Source organism: Carcharhinus amblyrhynchos, chromosome 9 (genome assembly GCF_965287045.1).
Source record: "Carcharhinus amblyrhynchos chromosome 9, sCarAmb.v2.hapA, whole genome shotgun sequence".
Taxonomy (NCBI): Eukaryota; Metazoa; Chordata; class Chondrichthyes; order Carcharhiniformes; family Carcharhinidae; genus Carcharhinus; species Carcharhinus amblyrhynchos.
In genome coordinates, this window is record NC_137332.1 from 91,110,672 (window position 1) to 91,136,680 (window position 26,009).

At 43.3% G+C, this 26,009-nt stretch overlaps 2 protein-coding genes across 3 annotated transcripts in view; both read left to right on the plus strand.

Moving 5' to 3' along the window:
• The window catches only part of LOC145348083 (uncharacterized), a 47,212-nt gene extending 36,364 nt beyond the window's left edge, over positions 1–10,848 (plus strand). The window contains 1 exon segment of the mRNA XM_080196224.1: positions 3,976–10,848. Coding sequence (XP_080052350.1) covers positions 3,976–5,298 — 1,323 coding nt within the window. The 3' untranslated portion in view covers positions 5,299–10,848.
• LOC145348007 (uncharacterized) overlaps positions 1–26,009 on the plus strand; it is a 521,035-nt gene that overhangs the window by 36,382 nt on the left and 458,644 nt on the right. The window lies entirely within an intron of this gene.

Consider the following 26,009-nt stretch of genomic DNA (forward strand, 5'->3'; position numbering starts at 1 on the left):
TCGTGGCTCAGTTCCACTTTCCCGCCCTCTCCCCATAACCCTTAATCCCCTCTTTTATCAAGAACCCATCAACCCGCTTCTTAAAAATATTTAGCGAGGCAGCCTCCATCACTTCAACGGGCAGAGAATTCCAGAGATTCACCACCCTTTGAGTGAAGAAGTTCCTCCTCAACTCCGTTCTAAACCGCCTCCCCTTTATCTTGAGGCTGTGCCCCCTAGTCCTACTGTCTTTTTTGAGCGGGAAGAGTCTCTCCACCTCTATCCTATCCATCCCATTCATCATCTTATACGTCTCAATGAGATCTCCCCTCATTCTTCTAAACTCTAACGAGTACAAGCCTAGTTTATTCAGCCTCTCCTCATAGCTCAACCCCCTCAACTCCGGTATCAGCCTAGTAAACCTCCTCTGCACTCCCTCCAGGGCCAAAATATCCTTGCGCAGGTGCGGCGCCCAAAACTGCACACAGTACTCCAGCTGCGGCCTCACCAATGCCCTATACAGCTGCAGCAAGACCTCCCTACTTTTATATTCAATCCCCCTCGCTATGAAGGCCAGCATCCCATTCGCCTTCCTGACCACCTGCTGCACCTGCAAGCTGGGTTTTTGCGACTCATGCACAAGGACCCCGAGGTCCCTCTGCACCGTCGCCTGCTGCAGTTTTTCGCCACGTAAGTAATAGTCCTTCCTACCATTCTTCCTACCAAAGTGGACCACCTCACACTTGCCAACATTAAATTCCATTTGCCATTTCCTGGCCCATTCGCCCAGCCTATCTAGATCCTTCTGCAGACTCTCCACACAAAAAAATCTAAACTGCACATGTATGTCGCTTTCCCAGCTGGCAGATGCACGGGAGGCCTGAAGTTTATTGGGTCTTAGCGATGCCGACAGAGCTGATGAAATGATTTGTTCTAGTTTAATTGCATAAATTTTTAATCATTTTGAATCCTTTTTCCATACCAGTTGGGAACCACTTACTAATTGACTGTCAGCTTGCCAGTGAGTACACGTCATTGTATTTTCAACATCCCCATTTCATGAAACTTCATATAAAATGCAAGTCTTTCTTTCTTAGGGAAACATTCTGCTTCCTGTGAACTGGAATTTATAAAGCCATTGATGGAGGAAATACACCAGCCCACAGTGATGTTTCCGAATATATTGTGTACAGGACTCTTATTATTGATTCTTGAGTGTTTCCATGAATAGGAATACAATATGCTGACAAATCAGGTAGGTGAGTCAATTAAAACAGAATTTATGATAAGTTATAAATCTATACTGAGGATTGGTAAAACTTCAGACAAACAACAATATGATATTCAGCTTACACCAAACTTTGAACTAATCAAAATAACAAAGTATTTGAAAATCACCAACTAAAGCAGGGTTTAGTTCTACCCCATACTCACTCCTCAGAGATGGCTCACTTTGCCAGCACAGGGGCGAGCAGGTGAACCGGCTCCAAATGTGTGTGGCGATGTCAGTATGTGGCAAGAGAGGAGGAGGATGTTAAACAATCCTGCACAAGTCACTCTGGAAGGGTTTGTTTCACATGTGGGTTCACTGATATTCCAGGTGGTCCAACAGCTGTGTGAAGATTTTATTAGAGATGCACACCCCCCCGTGTGAGCGTGATAATAGATTAGGAGATACACTGGTTTCTCCCCAGGGTGAATCTATTGGTTCTTCAGTTGATTGAGTTCATCAGTGAAAGCCTTGACACAACATAGAAACTATAGAACTTTTCTCTGTTGAATCCTCTGGTCTTCCAGAAATGCCAAACAAATCACAAAAGCTGCCACAGAAAACTCACGTAAGGGACATTTCCACACCTAATTCGCCACAGGATAGTCAGACTGCCTGAACATTAGTGTGGATATTATGCAATGTAATTATTATAAATGCAACTCCTTCACTCCCTGTCTGCTTACTTCAATCCATCAGTTGGCAGCATGGTGGCACAGTGGTTAGCACTGCTGCCGAACAGCGGCAGAGTCCTGGCTAGTGTGGAGTTTGCACATTCTCCCTGTCTCTGCGTGGGTTTCCTCCAGGTGCTCCAGTTTCCTCCCACAGTCCAAAAGATTGTGCTGGTTAGGTGCATTGGTCATGTTAAATTCTCCCTTATGCACCCAAACAGCCACTGCAGTGTAGCAACTAGGAGATTTTCACAGTAACTTCATTGCAGTGTTGGTGTAAGTCTACTTGTGGCATTAATAAATAAACTTTAAAACTCATGTCTGTGCCAGCTATTAAGTACCTATATATTTAAACCAATTTTCCACCACTTAATGCTAGTTCTGGCCTTTCAAGTGATCATATAAATGTGAGATTCCTGTCTCCACCATCGTTTCAGACAGTGAGTTTGATTCTCACCACTCTCTGGGTGGAAACGCTTTTCCTCAAATGCTCTTTAAATGTCCTCCAACTCTTCCCTGTTGTCCAGTCAGGGGGAATGCTGTGATTTGTGTGATTTCTTCCTCTTCAGTTGTAATGTGGGTATGCCGGCGTTGGACTGGCGTAAACACCGGTTGGACTAAAACCTGGTGTTGTCAGACTTTTTACTGTCTTCAGTTGTACACAGAGAATCTCCTGCAATGGTGAATCTTCCCACCGCCATCGCTCTGGTTCCTACCAAGGGTCAGTCTCTGCTTTTCAATTCGGTTCAGCCGTTCGGGGCTCGCGCTTCCTCACATTCCAACACCCGAACACTGGCAGCCAACCGCCGATGCGCTACAGAACTACAACTCCCATCAGGCACCGCGGGCTGGCTTCCCCATTCCATATTGCTGCTCCTCACTGCGCAGGCCCGGGGCACAGATGCAGTATGAGTAATGTAGTTCAGACTGGGTGAGAGGCTGTCTGGAAGGCGGCTGCGCAGAACTGGGCAGAGTGATTGGCAGAGGTATTATGGGTGGGTTTATTATGCATTCTGTTCCTGATTGGCTGTGTTAGCCGTCAATCAGAGCGCTGAGCTGTTTGATTGGAGCTGTGTGTTGGATATTGAGTGTGTTCATTGAAGCATTTCCCTTCTGATTTACAGGCTGAGTTTTGTTAATGGGTCATTGCTGAATATGAGAAGGTGAGGTGTAATTATCTGGGAGAGGCAGAGACACATTTATTGAAATGTCTTTTAATGTCTTCTTTGAAGATTTTACCTGAAGGCCTCGGCCTTTCCCAAAAGCCTGGGCTTGGATTTGATAGTTTTGCTCAGTGCTGTGTCTGATAACTGAATTTGCGATGTGCAGTCTCAGTGAGTGCACTGTATCTAATTTCCCAGGATAAACCAGAACATCATCAGCAACACTGAAGCGATATATTCCTTAGCTTCTAGCACTTCTGGCCATAGGTTTTCTTGAAATAATTTGGAGAAACAAAGGGAGAAATTTCAAAATGACTATTGTATAACTGATGGACTGAAATTGGCTGTGGAACTGCCCCTAACTGAAGATTGAGCTTATCATCAAAAGAGGAGAGGGAGTTGAAAGAAATCGTGTTTTTATTTCCTGTTTTACAGAACAATTGTAGTGTAATACACCAGAAAATACAGAGAGGATAGACTCCACGGATAGATCCTGATGACCACCCAAGGTAAAACTGCATAACTGTGAGAAGACATCCAGTCCTTTTGCTGCATTGCTCAGCACAGAGAAGATTGGGCAGTTGAAAACATCACCTGGAAGTTGGTTGGGCCAGGGGAGCTTTGACATATCATCAGATTTGAAATTGGTCAGTGGTGTGGGACCTTGCTTCAGAACCAACCATATTGAATGTTCAGCTGTGAGTGATTGATCAGAATGAATCTCTGAAGAAGTGAGAATGACTCCAAGTGTAGTGAGTTCTTCAGTCATTGATCTAACCTAAATGAACCACTGACTCATTCTTACAGATGAGGGGCCATTGAAGTGTGAGGTATATAAGGAGACTTCCATAGGACATAAACGTCTTATAACTTGTCCCTCATTTGACACAAGGGCAGCAACATGGAAGAAAAACAATTCAAGTGTGAGGTGTGCGAACGAGCCTTCCCAAAGTTATCAACACTCGTGCAACATCGACACACTCACACAGGGGAGAAACCATTCACTTGTAAGGTATGCGACAAATCCTTTGCGTGGTCATCAAATCTCCGTGTGCACAAATGTATTCAGAAAGGTGAGAACGTATTCTCATGCAAAGTATGTGGTAAATCATTCACCCAGTCCTGGACCCTCCGCGTTCATCTGCGTATTCACACAGGAGAGAAACCATTCACGTGTCAAGTGTGTGACAAATCATTCTCGCAACCATCCTCACTCCGTGAACACCAACGCATTCACACAGGGGAGAAACCATTCAAGTGTGAGATTTGTGACACATCATTCAGGCAGTCATCGGCCTACCGTGCACACCAACGCATTCACACAGGGGAGAAACCCTTCAAGTGCAAGGTGTGTGAAAAATCATTTTCATGGTTGACAAACCTCCACGAACACCAGCTCATTCACACAGGAGCAGAAGAGGTCAAGTGTGAGGTCTGTGACAAAGTCTTCACAAACCTAAAGAGCCTTCAGCTACATCAGACAATTCACACAGGAGAGAAACACTTCAATTGTGAGTTTTGTGATAAAGCGTTTGCAAGATCTTCAACCCTCCTGATACACCAGAGGATTCACACAGGGGAGAAACCCTTCAAGTGTCAATTTTGTGAGATGGCTTTCTCTCAAAACTATCATCTCCTGAGGCACCAGAGGATTCACACAGGTGAGAAACCCTTCAAGTGTGAGCTATGTGATGAAGCTTTCACACAGTCATCAACATTGGTAAAACATCGACGTAGTCACACTGGGGAGAAGCCATTCAAGTGTGATGAGTGCGACAAATCATTCTCACAATCGTCACATCTCCATAGACACCGACGCATTCACACTGGAGAGAAACCATTCAGGTGCAAAGTGTGTGATAAATCATTCTTGCATTCTTCGTCCCTCTATGCACACCAACACGTTCACACTGGCGAGAAACCATTCAAGTGTGAAGAGTGTGAGAAGAGCTTTGCAGAATCCTGGGATCTCCTGAAGCATCGGCAAGTTCACACTGGGGAAAAGCCATTCACATGTGAGAAGTGTGACAAATCATTCCCAGACTCATCATCCCTCTGTGCACACCATAACATTCACACAGACGAGAAACCTTTCCCAGGCGAGGTGTGTGACAATTCCTTTTCAAAGTCCTCAGACCTCCTGTTCCATCAGAGGATCCACACAGGAGAGTGAATCTTCAGATGTGAACTTAGCGTGGGGAAAACAGTGCTCTAACTGCAAGAAGGAGACCTACTTTGCACACACGTACTTTATCAGATCAGGGAAGAAATTGTAAATGACATTCTTGGAACAGCCAGAAAGAATTTTAATCAAGAAGGAATAAGTTGGTGGCAGAAAAAGATGCCATTTGAAATGATCTCAGAAAGAGAGTTTAAAATGTTTGTGTCCGAAAAATAAATTTAGAAATAAGGCTGTGCTGACAGTTAAAGAAGACTGAGGCAATTTAACTCTGGATTTAACTAGTCATTCTTTTAGAATTAAAAGATGAGAAAGCTACAGACATGGAGACCAATGAGATTCAAAAGCTGAAATCAGCATCAACTATTTTTTGAAGAGCGAGTTTGAAAATTCATCTGTGAATAAAATGAAGGATCTTCTTTTGTAAATAGAACTTTGCGCTATAAATATTGTAAGAAGAAAACGCTTTTAAAAAATTACGAAAAGTAATATTTCACATCTTAAAATGGACATGGAATTCAGCAGAATGCTGATGAACTTGTGAAGTTGATTTAACAAAGAGAGGATAATTATTATGTGTATTGTATGTGGTAAGATAATTGTTAAGATCTATAACAAATTGTAAGCTATAATATTCCACACCATTTAAATGAAAACACATGATATATTTTCATTTTCTTCTGGTGTGAGATGTTGTGAATACTTAGCTCATGGTTCCTTTGCTGTGGAATATAATTTTTAGTTTTAGGAATATAACTTTTAGGTTGTAGTTTTAAAAGTCAAAATAGAGAGAGCTATACAGCTTGCTGGAGAGCTGGCAAAATGATGTTTGTACTCCTTGCAGTAATAACAGTCCAGAGAGTTAGGAGTTAGTGCTAAATGAGTTTAAAAGCATTCAGTGAACTCTGACAGGCTGTGAAACCCATTTACTTTTTCAGTGCAAAGAAAAAATAGTAAATTACTTTTAATAAACAAAACGTTCTCCTCAGCGTGTAGTGTATGAAATCACATTCCCTAAAATTAAGCTGAATATTGCCCCCTCTCTCATAGGAGTTTTTATGTGCTGGTTCAACAATCTCTCCTGGATTCGCTTCATGAATTCCATCCCCTCTAAGACTTTCACCCATTGCCTATCCCAATTAATATTGGGGAAGTTGAAATCCCCTATTGTTGTTATCCTATATTTTTATATTTCTCTGAGATTTGCCTACATATCTGCTCTTTTAACTCTCACTCACTGTTTCAGGGTACATTTCCAGCAATGTGATTCATCCTGTTTTCTTTTAAGTTGCACCCATATGATCTCAGTTGATGAGTCTGCTAAGATACCATCCCTGCTTGCTGCAGTAATTGACTCCATGATCAATATTGCTACACTACTCCACTGTCTCACCTGAAGATTCTATACCCCAGAAAAATGAGCTGCCAGTCCTGCCCCTCCGTCAACCATGTCCCTGTGATAATAATAATATCATAGTCCCATGTATTAATCAATGCCCTAAGTTCACCAACCTTACCTTAAGACTCCTTACAGTAAAATAAATGCCATTGAGCCTTGCCATATTCCCTTCTGCCGTAACATGTCTCTCTTAGCGCTGTCTTCCAGACTGACTTGGCTTTTCTTTTCTATCAGCTGTTTATCACCCACTACTGTACTTCCACTTTGTATCCTATTTTTCTGCCAAATTAGTTTAAACCACACCAACAGCACTAGCAATACTCCTCACGAGGATGTTGAACCCATTTCCGTCAGGTGCACCCTGTCGGACTTATGCAGGTCCCACCTTCCACTGAAACAATTCCAGTGATCAGGAAGCCAAAACTCTCCCCTCTGCACTATCCCTCTAGCCATCCATTGATCTGCTCTATCCTCCTATTCCTGTACTCACTGACATGTAGCACTAGGAGTAATCCAGAGATTACAACGTTTGAAGTCCTGCTTTTAATTTGCTACCTATCTCCCTAAATTCCTGATGCAGGTCCTCATCCCTCTTTTTACATATACCATTGATATGAATGTGAACCATGACTTCTGCCTGTTCACCCTTCTCCTTCAGATTACCCTGAAGCCACAGTGATGTCCTTGACCCTGCCAGGGAAACAAAACTTCATCCTGGACAGTCATCTGTGGCCGTGCAAGTGCCTCTCTGCATCCCTCATTATTGAATCTCCTACCACTATTGCTGTTGCACTCTTACTCCTTCCCCTTTATGCAGCTGACCCACCCACAGTGCTGTGAACTTGGCACTGGCTGAACTCCCCACAGGAACCGTTGCATTCACAAAAAATGGTCCATGAGTGAGATGCGCTCTGGGTTTTCCTGAAGACCTTCCAGCCTCCTCCTCCTAAGTGGTATTCGGCCATTCCCTCCCTAACTGCATCTCCTTAAGCTGCGGTGTCATCATGTCTAAAAATGTGCTCTCCACATAACTCTCAGCCTCCCAGATGCATCTCAGTTCCACAAGCTGACCTTTGAGCTCTGAAACTCAAAAGTTGGTAAAACCTGTGGCACTTTCCACTCATGTGATCATCTAGGCTGCAAGAGGCGTCTATGAATTCCTACATGTTACTGGCGGTGCAACACACAGATTGAGTTCCCCTGCCACAACTTTAGTTTAAAGACTTTTGTGTTAAATTTATGCCAATTAGAAAATGATTTTTTTTTAAAAGCCAGAAATCTTTTTCTTAATATAGCTTTAAATTCAAGAAAAACAACTACTGACCAATCAGTTCTCTCCCTTGTAGCATCTAATCTTGCAGCTGAGCAAGACCAGTGTCTGAAGATTAAAAAGCTAGAAAGCAAAAATGAACTCATTCTCCTCTGCACCCACTGTGATCCAAATTCCCAAATACACTTGAAATGGCAATATCTCACTCAGGCTGTCTCCCAATTGCTCATACGAGAGTTTGAGAATGAGATGGTACTTTCGTGTTTCAATGGCAGTATCTCCAGACCACTACTGTTTCTGAGCTCAGCAACTGTTGCAATTATTAAAAAAATGTTAACAAAGAAATTTTATCTAAAAAAAATAAAAATTATATGACAAAACAGTGACAAAGCATGCAGAATGATTAAAAGTTGTTAAACGTTAGGGCAAAATCTATTGCCCATAAATTTTTTTGAAGTCTTATAGTTTGTGAAAGCATTAGCTGGGTGGTTTGTCCTGCAAAATTTTTGAAGCTCTTAGTTTGGAGGAATTTCATCAAATTATTGTTTTGTCTGTGCCACTTACCCTGGCACCAATGATGAAACCGAGGAACTTAACATTTGAGCCACTTGTTAAGTTTGTAATTTCTTCCAACAAGTGTTTATGCTTCTAACTTTCTCATCCTAAGCTCTTACAAGGCAGGCATTGTTATCTTCAATTCAAATGGTTATGTCCACCACCGCAACATTGCTAACATTGCAAATTAAGTGGTCAGGTTTATACAGGTGATTCTTCATTTTAATCTGGGGTTCCAAAACATCTTTATATTTTAATGCACAATCTTTTGATAGATGTAATATTTTGTTATGTTGGAAAGTTCTTGCATTTTTCGCGAAAGGACAGCAACCTTAAATATGCCGTATTGTTTCATTAACAGTGTTACATCTTCAGCAGAGTGTACTGCCTACTGATTTTCCCATTGCTAAGAAATTTCTTGTAGGATATGCATTACTTCTATTTAAGAGTGCATTAATAAAATTCAACTCTTTAAAACAATTGAATTGCAGCCAGTGATTAGACACTGGGTTGTCAAGTAAGTAGGATACTCCAATGCCTTGGTACTTGAGATTTGACCAATTTCAAGCCTCTAAACAGCGCCAGTTTAAAATTGAATCCTTGTCAGTTTCTTTGGATCTTGTTGATGGCATTACAAGGAGCAAATCTTCTACTTCCTTGACAATCTGGAGACTCCTCAGCTGGCTGCATTTAAAATCTAGATGAATTCCACTGAATTGAAAGGATGCTAAAACAACACAGATAAGCTGCAGAGCTGGGCTGAGAGGTGGCAAATGAAGTTTAATGCGGAAGAGTGTGAAGTGATTTATTTTGGAAGGAGTAACAGAAATACGGAGTACTGGGCTAATGGTAAGTTACTTGGTAGTGTGGATGAGCAGAGAGATCTCAGTGTCGATGTGCATAGATTCCTGAAAGTTGGCACTCAGGTTGATAGGGTTGTTAAGGCATATGGTGTGTTAGCTTTTATTGGTACAGGCATTGAGTTTTGGAGCCATGAGGTCATGTTGCAGCTGTACAAAACACTGGTGCAGCGCACTTGGAGTATTGTGTACAGTTCTGGTTGCCGCATTATAGGAAGGATGTAGAAGCATTGGGAAGGGTGCAGAGGAGATTTACCAGGATGTTGCTTGGTATGATGGGAAGGTGTTATGAGGAAAGGCTGAGGGACTTGAGGCTGTTTTCATTAGAGAGGAGGTTAAGAGGTGACTTAATAGAGGCATTTAGGGTGGACAGTGAGAGCCTTTTTTCTCAGATGGAGATGGCTAGCACGAGGGGACATAGCTTTAAATTAAGGGGTGATAGATATAGAACAGATGCCAGAGGTAGGTTCTTTACTCGGAGAGTAGTAAGGGCATGGAATGCCCTGCCGGCAACTGTAATGGACTCGCCAACATTAAGAGCATTTAAATGGTCATTGGATCAGTATATGGATGATATTGGAATACTGCAGGTTAGATGGGCTTTAGATTAGTTTCACAACTCGGCGCAACATCGAGGGCCATATGTTCTATGTTCTAACTGAATCCTTGGTAGATTTAAAAGTTCTTAATTTCTTAAAAATGGCGATAGGAATTTCAGTTTCCAATTTTGGTAAGGCGAGGCCCCCATCCCTAATTTTGGAATACAGAATATCATCCATGATATGACTTGGAAGATAGATCCAAGTGTTTAAAATTACATTACTTTTTTCCTTCTCAGTTGATTGCCCTCCTTGTCAAGTCCAAAGAGGTGAAGATTTGAGCATATGGTCATGATTCTATGAACTGGTTTAGCTGTCCAACGTTAAATCAGCTCAGACTCTGCATTCTCTGAAAACACTTTCTGAAGTTGTTGTGGGTACAGGACAAGCAACCATGTGACAAATAACCATTTTGAAATATCAAACATAGAAATTGGATTACGAGAGAGTGATTAAACCAGATTGATGGCTACAGAAGCATTGTGGTGAATGGAGGATCAGGGAGCAAGTTAGGAATTAGATGTGTGTGTGGTGTGTGTTAGTAAAGTGAGCCAACTCTCAGGGGTGGGGGGTATTTAGAATCTGATTCTGCTTTTAGTTGGTGATGTGAATTATAGACAGATCCTCTTCAGGTGATGGGTGGTTGCTAACACATGGATGATGGTTGTACTTTCCTGTCTGGAGGACGAGTATCCTGAGTATGATGAGAGAGTGAGGGTGACAGACCATCATATTTTTGTTCACCTTACACTCTTCCAAGATTTATTTCATAATCTGGGAAAGATTTTTTCAAATACTTTAAACTTTGTGTAATCTGAAGATTCTGTCATTGCTTGTTTGCTGTTTAATCAATCTTCTGTATAGATGTGTAATTCACAATAAATTCTATTTTTTTTTGCTTAACCCCAATTACCTAATTTATCAATATGGTGTGTTTCTATTCACTGAAACACCCAGAAGCCTACAGTAAGAGTCCTATATGCAATAGTTGGGCTGGCATACTCTCTCCATCAATTTAGAATTTCTAGTTCACAGGAAGCAGAATGTTACCCTAAGAAAGAAAAACGTGCATTTATTTTTCAATTTCACATAGAATATCTAATAGCACTTTACAGCCAATGATGTGGTTTTTGAAGTATACTCACTGTTATAATGTAGGAAACACGGCAGTCAATTTGTGCACAGCAAGCTCCCACAAACAGCAGTGTGATTGTGACCAGATAGTCTGTTTTTGTGATATTGATTGCAGGATCCATATTGATCAGGAAATGAAGGATAGCTCCCCTGTTGTTCTACAATGTAGTGTTGCTTTATATTCATGTGCGAGGGCAGATGGGGCCTTGATTTAACTGATCTGAAAGATGATACCTCTGACAGTGCAGCACTCCCTGAGTACTTAAGGGCGTGGAATGCGCTGCCTGCAGCAGTTGTGGACTCGCCAACTTTAAGGACGTTTAAATGGTCAGTGGATAGGCATATGGGTAACATTGGAATAGTTTAGATTAGAGGGTCATTAGATTGGTTCCACTGGTCAGCGCAACATCGAGGGCCGAAGGGCCTGTACTGCGCTGGAATGTTCTATGTTCTACTGCACTGGAGTGTCAACCTCAATGCTTAAGACTCTGGGGTGAGACATGAACCCACAACTTTCTGACTCAGAGATGAGAGTGTTAACTAGATGCGGCTGATAATAACTTATAATATTTCTGTCGTATTAGACTCCGTTTCTAAAAGATTAAGTCCAGAATGCTTTCCCTGTAAACTGGCAGCCTGAAAGTTTGATTTGATTTAAAGTGGCAACTAGTTTGAGCTGCAGGTGTCAGTGTTGTTTTTGTGACTGGGTTTCTGAAGCTGTGAAAGATGGTAAAGTCCCTTGTGTCAGAAGTAAAACTGATGGAGAAAAGTGGGTAGACTCCAGGAGTGAGGAACAACCAACAGATTCGGTACTGACAAAGGATCCCCTTACAGAGCAAAAAACCCAAACATCCCATCTTCCACTGAGTCACATCCAGAACAACCATCTTCTTGAGTTCTCAGCCCAAAGACAGGTCTGACCCACATTGCCATGAGCTCCACCACAGGAATGGCAAGGAGGAAGATCCTAAATCCAACCCAGCTGCAACAAGGATTGATCCTTGTGTTGTTGGCACCAATCTGATCCACTCCAGCCAACTGAGCCAATAGGCCTCCCAGGGAGTCTCACTTTTATAGCATGTTGTAGTCTGGAGCTATGGATTCTTTCAATCACATGGCTGACTAAGAATCTCTCCCACTCCTACCAACCGCCATTGGTGTGTGCTGGAAGGATTTACAAGTTCATTTCCAGCTTGTGTTGTGAAAACACCTTCCTTGTCTATGAAGTCTGGGGTGAGACTTGAAGTGGAGAAGCTGGTGTTGGACTGGGGTCTTACTGTAAGACTTGCACCCAGCGCTTCTGGCTCAGAAACAGGGAAACTAACCACTGTACCTCAAGATCTCAATAATCTACTGTTTGAAAATCCTTGGTATTCCTGAGTGATTTGGATCTGCATTGACCCTCCCACCACTTGGTCCACTGTGATTGGAGGCCCATGATAAAGTTGGGAAGGAACTTGGGGTCAGGCGAGAGTTGACAGACAGAGGGACTGATTAGGCAATCAGCAGATGAGGGATCTGGTGAGGAATGAGGGATCCCTAAGCCACCCGGGAGTCAGCGTGACATCCTGTGCCCCTCAGGTAATTGTAGCAGGATCCTTCACTGAAGGACTAGATAGGGATTTTTCAGACAATCTGAAAACATTCATGTTTTTATTTTTATTCAGCAAATTTCATTTTTTAAATTCATTTTGCTCCACGGAATGACTGAGATAAACAGAATTGATATCTTCTGGTAAAACCACACCTGAGAGAGAAAGAAGATGGAGATAGGGGTGAGATTTACAAACGTCATCATGGGCCAATTGGGCTGAATGGCCTGTTTCTGCATTGTAATTCTATGTACGTAACTTTCTGTGGTTGAATTTGAACTTCCAACCTCTGGTTTGTTAATCCAGCTCCATAGCAAATCTGTTTAATGCCTGGAGGTAAATTTATTTAAATGTCTTTTGTGCCTTCTCAAGACTTCAACCTTTACTCTTGAAATCCTTTTGATTTTGTAAGCTTTTGCATTTCTATTCTTTTCTGATTCTGACCCCAGTGATTATGAGGCTAGATTGGCCAGGCCATTGATCCTGCCTGTCACTGAGCTGATTTAATTGATTTTTAATTACCCCTCCCAGTTGATGAGATCCAGTTCAAAAGGGCAGCAATATAGCTCCCAGAAATAACCACAAATTCTTTACCAAGTTGAATCTGATTTTGAATAAAGCTCTTTTTGTTAAGATTGGAAGTCTCAGCATCTTGATGTTCCTGTCTCATGGGGTTTTCTTGCCTCAAACTATAACTAAAAAATGCTTGTACTTGCAAAACTGAGAGTTTGAAATGTACATTACTCAAAATCAATTAATAATTCCGGTTGTTGGATTATTATATAGGGAAATCAAAAATACATCAATCAGAAATCATCAATTACACAAGTTGTTGATAACAAGAAGGTCTTTCAGACTGGTAAGTTGCAACTAGTGGAGTGTCACAGGAATCAGTGCTGGGGCCCCAGATATTCACTATCTATAACTATAATTTGGATGAAAGGACCGAGTGCATTGTAGCTTATTTTGTTGATGACACCAAGATAGATAGGAAATTAAGTTCTGAAGAGGAGTTAAAGAGTCTGCAAGGCAATAGTGATAGGTTAAATGAGTGGGCAAACATTTAGCAGATGGAGTACAATGTGGGCAATATAGAACAGCACAGTATTGAAATGAAGCAAGATTACAGAACTCAGTTCTGTATTCTCTCACAGAACGTTAGTGGGAAGGTACAGCAAGTAATTAGGCAAATGGAATGTTGGTGTTTATTGAAAAAGGAATAGAATATAAAAATAGGATGTTTTACTGTGCTATGCATAGTTGTGTTCAAAGCAGTTCAGAGAAAGTTTATTAGACTTATTCCTGGGATGAAAGGCTTATCCTATGAAGATTGGGCTCATTGGAGTTTAGAAGAATGAATCATAGACTCCCTACAGGGCAGAAGGAGGCCATTCAGTCCCTGGAGCCCATATCAACAACAATCCCACTCTGACCCAACCCCCACAACCCCACATATTTATCTGCTAATCCCCGTGACATTAAGGGGCAATTTAGTGTGGCCAATCAACGTAACATGCACATCTTTGTATTGAGATGTTATTGATCTTATTGAAATAAATAAGATCCTGAGGGAACCTAATATGACGGATAGCAAGATTGTTTCTTCTTGTGAGGAGTCTAGAATGAAGAGACACGGGTTAAGAATTAAAGGTCTCCCTTCTAAGACCAATAGTGGGTTGCTGTCTTTGGACATATTGCTCCCGGAAAGCACAGGCTCAATCACTGAATTTATTTATGGCAGAGCTAAAGAGAGTATTGATGGACCCGGTAATCTAGGGTTATGGAGAGTAGACAAAAAGTTAATGATCTCATTGAATGGCAGAGCAGGCTCAAAGGGCTGAATGGCCCACTGCTCCTAAATGCTATGCTCCTGTAACTTATTAATTGGTTGTTTGGTAGTACAGAACTTCAGTTGTGCTACCAAGACATGTGCTACCAAAGCATTTTGTCTTGCACTTACCAGGGCAGCTGATTGATTGGGAAGTGAAAATGATTGGTGGAGGCATTGCCATGTAGATTGCAGCATGGAGTCAGTGATGTACTGATATGGACTGGTAATCCAGAGGCCCAGGATAATGTTCTGGGGACCATGGCAGATGATAAAATTTGAATTGAATAAAAATCTGGAATTAAAAGTCTCCCCTAAACCACCAGCAATGGTGGTTTAGGGGAGAAAATCTGCCAAGCTTACCTGGTTTGACCTACATGTGACTCCAGATTCACAGCGATGTGATTGGCTCCTAAAATGCCCTCAAATAGTAAAACAAGTCACTGAATTCAAGGCAGCAAATGCTGGTCCAGCCAGTAATGCCCACATCCTATAAATGAATAGATAAAAATTGCCAAATGTGTTCAAATTCAAACTAGGCAAGTCAATTTAATTGGTCATGGCATTGCCCTGGGAATTGAACCAGGGAATAAAAGCTGCATCAATTAGATTGTGTGAAATTCCTTGAGCTATTATTAACTCAATCAAGATAACTAGTTTATTTTAGTAAAAACAGACTCCTTTATTTCAAAACTAATTCCAACCACCCCAAGACAGGAGAACAGCTAGCAGAAAATTATTCCTTCTTTTTGCTGCCTCTCTCTCCTGTGCATGTGCTGATTCCACCATGTGTTCCAAGTCCTGTTTCACTGAAATCTCACTGTAGGGTGACTTCATCACTGACACCACAGTACTTCAGCAGTAATGTTTTCATCATTAGTTGATGTGAGTGAAAGCTGTTTCCTGTTCTGTGTTCCAATACCACTGAACATCCTCTGTAATGTGCTTGTGTAGAGATTCACTGTCTAACAACAAATAGGTTAAAACTTGGTTAGGTAGTTCTCACCTGGGTTCAGTGATGTTTCAGGAGGTCTAACAACTGTGTGAAGGATTTCTGACAGAACTCTCACTCTCAAATCAGAATCAAGAAAGCTTTATCACAAATTCAGGCTTGAATGGTTACTGTGTGGTTCCTGCGATAGAATAAGAATTTAGATGACTGTAAAAATGATTTGTTGCACACCTCATACTTCAATGGTTTTTCCAATGTATGGACTGTCTGATGGACTAAAAGCTTTGAAAACTTTGTGAATTCTTTGTTAGATAAAGCACTTGAACTGTTACTTCTGGGTGAATGTGGTGTCGGTGTTGAAGGGTTTGAGACTGAGAATGATTCTCACACATCTTCTACATGAATGGTTTCCTCCTTGTGTGAATATATTGGTTTCTGCAGAGACTTGATGACTGCGAGAATGACTTGTCACGTCACACATGACGTGACAAGTTTCTCCCGTTTGGATCTTCTGATGGAACAGGAGACTTGATAGTTGTCTGAAGCTTTTGTCACATGCCTCACGTTTAAATATTCTCTCCCCAGTATGAATATGAAGATGGACTCTGATGACCACGAGAATGATTTGTCGCACACCACACAAGTGAATGTCTTCTCCCCACTGTGAACGTGTTGGTGTGTGTGGAGGCTCAAAGACTGAGAATATTTTGTCACACATTTCGCACATAAAAGGTTTCTCCCCTGTGTGGATCCATTGGTGACTACGAAGGTTTGAGGACTGTGAGAACGATTTGTCATACACCTCGCATGTGAAGGGTTTCTCCCCTGTGTAGATCCGCTGATGGATGATCAGCTTTGATAACTGCCTGAAGGCTTTGTCACACACCTCAGATTAGAATGGTTTCTTCCCTTTGTGCATGTAGTACTGTGCACAGTCAGTCTGATATTGTAAGAATGATTTGTCACACATCTCACATGTGAACATCTTCTGCCTGTGTGAATGTGTTGGTGGACACAGAGATTTGATGACTGTGTGAATGATTTGTCACACACTTCACATGTGAACAATTTCTCCCATGTGAATGTGTTGGTGGACAGGGAAGAATGACTTTTCACACACCTCACACATGAAAGGTTTCTTTCCTGTATGAATCAGTTGGTGGTCAAGGAAGTTCGATGACCGTGAGAATGATTTGTTGCACACCTTACATTTGAATGGCTTCGCTCCTCTGTGAATCCTCTGGTGTCTCAGGACATTGGAGGTATTGCTGAAAGTCACCTCACATACCTCACACATGAAAGGTTTCTCACCCATGTCAATTTGCAGATGTATCAGGTGGCCCAAAGATGTCACAAAGCTTTATAAGAAACTTCACACTTCAATTTTGTCCCTTCCACTTCGCTGCCGTTTTGTTTGAGCTTTGACAAAGGGTTGTCTGGACTCAAAATGTCAGCTCTTTTCTCTCCTTACAGATGCTGCCAGACCTGCTGAGATTTTCCAACATTTTCTCCTTTGTTAGTAGTGCTTGTTGCAGAGACACCTTGCATGCTAGGAGCATGTGGAGCCCTCCTCACACAGCTCACACTTCAACAGCCTCTCACCTGTAGGAATGAGTCAGTGGTTCATGAGGCTAGATGAATGATTGAAGCTCTCACCACACTTGGAAACCACTCACAATTCTTCCCAGCCGCACCCTGACTGAACACACACAGCTGAAACTTCGAAAAGGTTGGTTCAGATAGAAGGTTCCACACCACTGACCAGTTTCCCAACTGATGATATGTCAAAGTTCTCCTGAACTGACCGATTTCCAGATGATATTTTTACTGCCCAACCTTCTCTGTAAAGAGACTGGATATTTTCCCAAATTTGTGCAGTTATTTCTTGGGTACTGATCAGGACCTATCTGCAATGTCTATCCTCTCTGTATTCTCTGGTGTAGCACAGTGCAATCCTTCTGTAAAACAGGAAAATGAAACATGATTTCCTCCAACTTTGTCTCCTCCTTTACTGGAGGGGCTGATTCCTCAGTTAGAAACTGTTCCACAGTGAGTGGTGTCTGCTATTCCCCTATGTGGGGATCAGATGCAAGTCCTTTCTTTTTTCCCTCTGAACTGTTACACATTCTCTGTTTCCAGCAGGGGCACTGACCAATGACCAGGAGTGAACCACGTGGCTACTTTCATTTCTCCACCCAGACCCCCAACATCCCAGTCACCATGAGGGCAATGGAAAAGACAGCCAGGCAGAATGTAAAATGGATTATCAATGCATTATGAGCTTATGTTGTGCAGGTGGAGATCAGTTTTATCTTTAGATATGTTTAACAAACAGTGAGGAGAAATGTTAATTCAAAGGAGATTTTGAAATTTCTCACCTTGTTCTAAAATCTTTGGAAGAAAACCCACTAGGCTGGAAGTGCTAGAAGCTAAGGAAAATATTGCTTCAGTGTAGCTGATGGAACGGTTCTGGTTTATCCTGGGAAATTAATGCACTGCACAAACTCAGACTGCGCATCCCAATTTCAGCTATCAGACACAGACTCGGCAAAACTGTCAAATCCAGGCCCAGGCTTCTGGAAAAGGCTGAGGCCTTCAGGTAAAATCTTTAAAGAAGGCATTAAAAGTTATTTCAATAAATGTTTCTCTGCCCCTCCCAGATAATTACACCTCACCTTTTCATATTCAGCAATGACCCAGCAACAAAACTCAGCCTGTAAATCAGAAGGGAAATGCTTCCAATAAACACACACAATATCCAACACACAGCTCCAATCAAACAGCTCAGCACAAAGCACCAAGTAAACAGGTCTCTCAGCTGGATCTTCTCACACAGCATAAGGGGCATTTCCACACCTGATTTCCCCACAGGATAGTCAGACTGCCTGAACATTAGTGTGGATATTATGCAATGTAATTATTATAAATTCTGCTCCTTCACTCACCATCTCCTGACTTGGTTTTCAGTCCCTACAGAAAGTGAAGCAGCTATGAAAGAGGCAGAGGAGAGACTGGACCAACATAATGTGGAGGAACAATTTTTTTCTGATTAGGAATTTTGTAACTGACACATAGACCAGTCTTGTATTCCCTTCATTACTGCAACAGCTGCAGTTGTGTAGAACATTGGTTAGGCCGCATTTGGAGTACTGCATCCAGTTCTGGTCGCCTGACTACCGGAAGGACGTGGAGACTCTGGAGAGAGTGCAGAGGAGGTTTACCAGGATGTTGCCTGGTATGGAAGGACTGGGTTATGAGGAAAGATTGAGCAAACTGGGGCTGTTTTCCCTTGAAAGATGGCGACTGAGGGGGGGAATCTAATAGAGGTATATAAGATTATGAAGGGTATAGATAGAGTAAACAGAGGTAAGCTATTTCCTATGTTAGAGATGCACAGTACAAGGGGCCACGGGCTTAGGGTGAGGGGGGGAGAGGTATAACACGGATATTAGAGGGAGGTTTTTCACACAGAGGATAGTGGGGGTATGGAATGCTCTGCCAAGCAAGGTGGTGGAGGCAGGCACGCTGGAGTTGTTTAAGAGTTACTTAGACAGGCACGTGAGTGGGTTGGAGATGAGATTGTTTTAAATAAGGTTCATTAGCATTGGGACGGCCCTGGTAATGTAAAAGGATGTGGAATGATACTAATGTTTTTCTCTTTTAATTCACAGGTTTTAAGTCGGTCCGCCTTGTTGACCAACAAGGTGTATACACGCGATGGGGCGTACTAGGGCTGCTCTTGGATGTTCGAGAATCGCCTAGTGCTTCATGTCGTTAGTGTGTGCTTAAACTGGACCAGATGCTGGGCAACACGACAGCTCAGTGACTATCACTGTTTGCTGTGCAGATACATGGATTTGGGCCAGTGTCTGTGGGAGTTTGCGTGGGTTTTCTCCGGGTGCTCCGGTTTCCTCCCACACCCCAAAGATACACTGAGCAGTGCACAGAGTGTGAGAGATTCTTCCCTGAACTCCCACTGAAAAAACCAATGTGATTTAGTCCCGTTTCATATGAATTCGACACTGGAATTTTTTGGGAGAATCGCCCCGTGAACAATACCTTTTTAAGCAGTGAGGAGGCACAGAGGACATGGTGATACTTGTATCTTTGAAGGTGGAAAGATGTAGAGGGTGCTGGTAGGGCAGCACCTGGAGTACTGTGTACAGTTTTGGTCTCCTTACTTGCAAAGAGATATACTGGCATTGGAGGGGGTGCAGAGGAGGTTCACTGGGTTCCAGAGTTGAGAGGGTTTGCTTATAAGAAGAGACTGAGTAGATTGGGACTATACTCATTGGAATTCAGAGGAATGAGTGGAAATCTTATCGAAATCTTGTCGTCTATAGGCCCCCGAATAATGATCTGGAGGTGGGGCGGGCTGTTAACGCGCAAATAAGTGCGGCGTGCAGGAATGGGACAGCCGTAGTTATGGGGGATTTCAGTCTGCATATTGATTGGTCGACCCATGTTGGATGCGGGGGGCTCGAGGAAGAGTTCTTGGAATGCTGCCGGGATAGTTTCCTCGAACAGTGTGTGTTGGAGCCGACGAGGGAGCGAGCTATCTTGGATCTGGTGCTATGTAATGAGGCGGGTAGAATTAGGGACCTTGTGGTGAAGGATCCTCTTGGGGAGAGTGATCATTGTATGGTGGAGTTTCTGGTGCAGATGGAGGAGGAGAAAGTGGGTTCCCGGACACGCGTCCTCTGTTTGAATAGAGGGGAGTACAGTAGGATGAGAGAAGAATTGGCGAATGTGGACTGGGAGAGCGCGTTGGAGGGAGGGTCTGCTGAGGAGCAGTGGAGGATCTTTAAGGAGATCTTTCTTGGTGCTCAGTGGAAATTTATTCCGATGGTCAAAAAGGATAGTAGGAAGAGAGGTAATAAGCCGTGGATAACGAAGGAGGTGAAGGAAAGTGTTAAATTAAAAGCAGAGGAATTTAGAGTAGCTGAGAGTAGTGGGCGAGATGAGGATTGGGAGAGGTTTAAATGTCAACAAAGATTGACAAAGAAGTTGATAAAGAAGGGTAGGAGAAACTATGAAGCTGGGCTAGCGCTTAATATAAAAAAGGATAGCAAGAGTTTTTATAAATATATAAAAAGGAAGAGGCTGGCTAGGGTGAATGTTGGTCCTTTAGAGGATGAGAAAGGGGACCTAGTGGTAGGGGATGAGGATATGGCTAAGGTATTGAATAACTTTTTTGTTTCTGTCTTCACGGAGGAGGACGTGAATAATTTGCCGGGTGTTAGCGATGGAAAGGTGGTAGGACTGGAGGGTCTTAATGACATTACTGTTACTAGAGAGGCGGTGCTCGACAGACTGGAGGGGCTGATTGTGGACAAGACCCCAGGACCGGATGGAATGCATCCGAGGGTTCTGAAAGAAATGGCGGAGGTGATAGTGGATGCCTTGGTGGTTATTTTCCAGACGTCGCAGGATTCCGGGGAAGTGCCGGATGATTGAAAAACGGCTAATGTTACGCCGTTGTTTAAGAAGGGTGCCAGGCAAAAGGCGGGGAATTATAGGCCGGTTAGTTTAACGTCTGTGGTGGGTAAAATGTTAGAATCTGTCATTAAGGAGGAAATTGCGAGGCATCTTGAAGGCAATTGCTTGATAGAGCAGACGCAGCACGGTTTCATTAAAGGGAAGTCGTGTCTGACAAATTTACTGGAGTTCTATGAGGATGTGTCTAGGGCGGTGGATGGAGGAGAGCCGGTGGATGTGGTCTTTCTTGATTTTCAGAAGGCGTTTGACAAAGTACCTCACAAGAGGTTATTGCAGAAGGTTGAGGGACATGGAGTTGGGGGTAGGGTGTTAGCGTGGATAGAGGATTGGTTGTCAAATAGGAGGCAGAGAGTGGGGGTCAACGGGTGCTATTCGGATTGGCGGTTGGTGACTAGTGGAGTGCCCCAGGGGTCGGTGCTGGGGCCTTAGCTTTTTACCATTTATATAGATGATCTGGAGGAGGGAACCGAGTGTAGGGTGTCGAAATTTGCTGATGACACCAAGATTGGGGGAACGGCAAATTGTGCGGAGGGTGTGGAGAGTCTGCAGAAGGATCTAGATAGGCTGGGCGAATGGGCCAGGAAATGGCAAATGGAATTTAATGTTGGTAAGTGCGAGGTGGTCCACTTTGGTAGGAAGAATGGTAGGAAGGACTATTACTTACAGGGCGAAAAACTGCAGCAGGCGACGGTGCAGAGGGACCTCGGGGTCCTTGTGCATGAGTCGCAAAAACCCAGCTTGCAGGTCAGGAAGGCGAATGGGATGCTGGCCTTCATAGCGAGGGGGATTGAATATAAAAGTAGGGAGGTCTTGCTGCAGCTGTATAGGGCATTGGTGAGGCTGCAGCTGGAGTACTGTGTGCAGTTTTGGGCGCCGCACCTGCGCAAAGATATTTTGGCCTTGGAGGGAGTGCAGAGGAGGTTTACTAGGCTGATACCGGAGTTGAGGGGGTTGAGCTATGAGGAGAGGCTGAATAGATTAGGCTTGTACTCGTTAGAGTTTAGAAGAATGAGGGGAGATCTCATTGAGACTTATAAGATGATGAATGGGATGGATAGGATAGAGGTGGAGAGACTCTTCCCGCTCAAAAAAGACAGTAGGACTAGGGGGCACAGCCTCAAGATAAAAGGGGGGCGGTTTAGAACGGAGTTGAGGAGGAACTTCTTCACTCAAAGGGTGGTGAATCTCTGGAATTCTCTGCCCATTGAAGTGGTGGAGGCTGCCTCGCTAAATATTTTTAAGACGCGGGTTGATGGGTTTTTGATAAGAGAGGGGATTAAGGGTTATGGGGAGAAAGCGGGAAAGTGGAACTGAGCAGCGACAGATCAGCCATGATCTTATTGAATGGCGGGGCAGGCTCGAGGGGCTAGATGGCCTACTCCTGCTCCTGTTTCTTATGTTCTTATGAAACATATAAAATTATGAAGGGAATAGATTCCATTGGCAGATGAAACTAGAACACAGGGGCATGTTCGCAAAATATGGGGAAGCAGATTTAGGACTGAGTTGAGCAGGAACTTCTTCACACAAAGGGTTGTAATCTGTGGAATTCCCTGCCCAGTGAGGCAGTTGAGGCTACCTCATTGAATGTTTTTAAGGCAAGGATAGATAAATTTTTGAACAGTAAAGGAATTATAGTGAGCAGGCGGGTAAGTGGAGCTGAGTGCACAAAAAGATCAGCCATGAACTTATTGAATGGTGGAGTGGGCCCGAGGTGCCAGATGGCCTACTCTGGCTCCTAGTTCTTATGTCCTATGTAACCTTGGGTCAATGGAGGGTGCAGGAGGGCATGCCAGGAACAGCACCAGGCACACCTAAAAATGAGGCATCGACCTGATGAAGCTATGAAGCAGGACTACTTAATGCCAAATGGCCAAAAACAGCAAGTGATAGATAGAGCTAAGTGATCCCACAACCAACGGATCAGATGTAAGCTCTGCAGTCCTTCCACATCCAGAATTTAAAAACTCACTGGTGGTGGAGGAGGCTCCACAAATATTGCCATCCTGAATGGTGGAGGAGCCAGCACATCAGTGAAAAAGATAAGGCTGAAACACTCACAGAAATCTTCAGCCAGAAATGCTGAGTGGATGATCCATCTTGGCCTCCTCCAGTGGTCCGCAGCATCTCAGATGCCAATCTCCAGCCAATTTGATTCACTCCATGTGATATGAAGAAACAGTTGGAGGCACTGGACACTGCAAAGGCAATGGGCCCTGATAACATTCCAGCTGAAGACTTGTGCTCCAGTACTTGCTGCTCCCTAGCCAAGCTCTTCCAATACAGTTACAACCCTGGCACGGTGGCACAGTTGTTAGCACGACTGCCTTACAGTGCCAGGGATCTGGGTTTGAGTCCTGGCTTTGGTCACTGTGTAGAGTTTGCACGTTCTCCCCATGTCTGCGCGGGTTTCTTCCAGATGCCCCAGTTTCCTTCCACAATCCAAAGATGTATGGTAGATTGGCCATGCTAAATTGCCCCTTAGAGTCAGGGGGACTAGCTGGGTAAATGCATGGGGTTATGGGGATATGGTTTGAGTGGGATTGTGATTGGTGCAGACTCAATGGGCCAAATGGCCTTCTTCTGCACTGTAGCATTCTACGATTCTATATTTTGAGAGTAGCGCTTGGAAAATATATGTGACGTTGGGCTTCATATTTAGCGATATTGAGTCCAAAAGCTGGTAAGTTATGGTCAACCTATAAAGTCACCATAGTCCCAGATGACCATAGCAGCATCTGGTGTGAATTTAGCCTGAGGATCACCACACCTCAAGCAAGGGGAAAGGTTGAGAAGCTGGGTCTTCAACCTATATACAGCAGTAGTCAGGTACAAATAGAATACTGTTGTAATAAAAGAAAAATACTGGAAATCTGGAATAGAAACAAAATGCTGAATAAACTCAGCAGTCTGACAGCATCTGTTCTTGTATCAAAGCAAATTGAGGTGATAGCTGATAGAGGTGTGGCAGATTATGACAGGTTTAAATAAGGCAGACAAAGCAAAACTGTTGTCATTATCTGCAACTTCAGCCACTTTGTTGGGCCCATTCCAAGTATTCAGCCATCCAGAAGCTCAGGTAGTGTTCAGCTAGATGTTACATTTATGGAAATGAGGAGATAATAAAAAGGGAAAAGCCTTTTCCAATGATATCACCAGAAAGCAGAGACACTTCTCATGTATGTGATTATAAAAGCAGCAAACAATCCAAGGTTGGATACAGAACAATTTCCACAATTGCATCCTGACCCTCACTCAGACATGCTCCAGCATGCTGTTGCCCCTCAACACATTTTCCCCTCATATCCCTGTCAGCATTCCACAGGGACTGCTCCTTTCACAACATCATGGCTCACTCTTCCATAATGCACAACTCCCTCTCCCCTTCCCCCTGGCACCTTCCCATGCAACACCTGCCTCTTGACTTCCTCACAGTCCAAGGTCCCAAACATTCATTCAGGTGAAGCAACATCTCACTTGAATCTCTTCAAATTTATTGACAGAACAAGTTCAGCCAGGCAGAGAAGAGTGGTGATGGACGGGAGTTGTTCAGGTCTTTGGTCAAGGAAGACTGTGTTCACTCTCTGCTTGGATTTACAATAAAAATAAGAATTTAAAATATAATTCTGTAGAAAGTTATATAGGCTTAACACATTAACTTCTTTCTTGATGCTTCCAGGCCTGCTGAGTTCAGTCAGCATTTTTTGTCTAAATGAACTGTGAAGTGGGTTTTTAAATACTCCAAAGGAGTAATTCACCCCTCCCCCCACCCCCATTTCACTGGAGTCCTCGTGGTTAGAATTTGACCTTTTCGTCGTTGTGGCCCGGGTTTGATTCCTGATCAGTGAATAATCATTTCTTGACGCTGTATGAACTGTCACAATGAAGAGAAATGTCCCCTTAAATAAAACCAGGTCTGGCAGCATCTGTGAAGTGAGAAACAGAGTTAATCTCCCAGCTGGATGATCTTTTGGTTCTTAGCAGAACTGGAACTGAACTTAATATGGAATTTGGAAAAGAGGGGAAATGATCTAGTATATAAAATCAATATACACAAAATGACTGAGGAACCTGGATCATAAGAGTTAAGTTACAGCTAACCTGTGAGGGAGCAGCAGGGCAGAACTGAGTACTGCTGACACACTTGGTAGGCGGTGGGTAATTTGTTTTCTCCACTTTAAAGCTAAGGTAAGAGTTCCAACTTTATTCAGAAAAAAGAACCTTAAATAAATGTCTACTGGGCGTAAATTTCATAGAATCCGTACACTGCAGAAGAAGGCCATTTGGCCCATTGAGTCTGCACCAACCACTATCCCACCCAGGCCCTATTCCCTTAGCCCCACATATTTACGCTACTAATCCCCCTGACACTAATGGGCAAATTAGCATGGCCAATCAACCTAACATGTACATCTTTGGACTGTGGGAGGAAACCAGAGCACCTGGAGGAAACCCATATAGACGCGGAGAATGTGCAAACTCCAAACAGATAGTGACCCAAGGCCGGAATTAAATCCAGATCCTTGGCACTATAAGGCAGCAGTGCTAACCACTGTGCCACTGAACACATGTAAGAATCTTTAAACTAAAGTTATAGCAGAGGAGCTCAGCCCTGTGGCAAATTCGTAGATGCTCCTTACAGTCTGCATGACCACATGTGTGGGAAGTGCCACAGGCTTTACCAACTTGAGCTCTGGGTTTTGGAGTTTGAACATTGGCTTGAGGCACTGAGGTGCACCAGGGAGCCTGAGACTTACGTGGAGAGCATGTTTTCAGATGTGGTAACCCCGTTTCCCTCACCGCCCCCCCCCACCCCCAGCTTAAAGAAATGCAGTCAGAGAGAGAATGTGTGATCACCAGTCATACAAAGGCAGGTAGGTAGTTAGGAAGATCCCAGAATGCATCTCATTCATGAACTATTTTTCTGTTGGAAAATGGTGAGAGCAACAGTTCTTCTAGGAAATGCATCCACAGCCAAGTTTATGTGAGTGGCTCAGCTGAACAAAGAGGGTGGGGGTGGGGGTAGGGGTAGGGGGTTGGGTGAGTAAGAGTGAAAGAG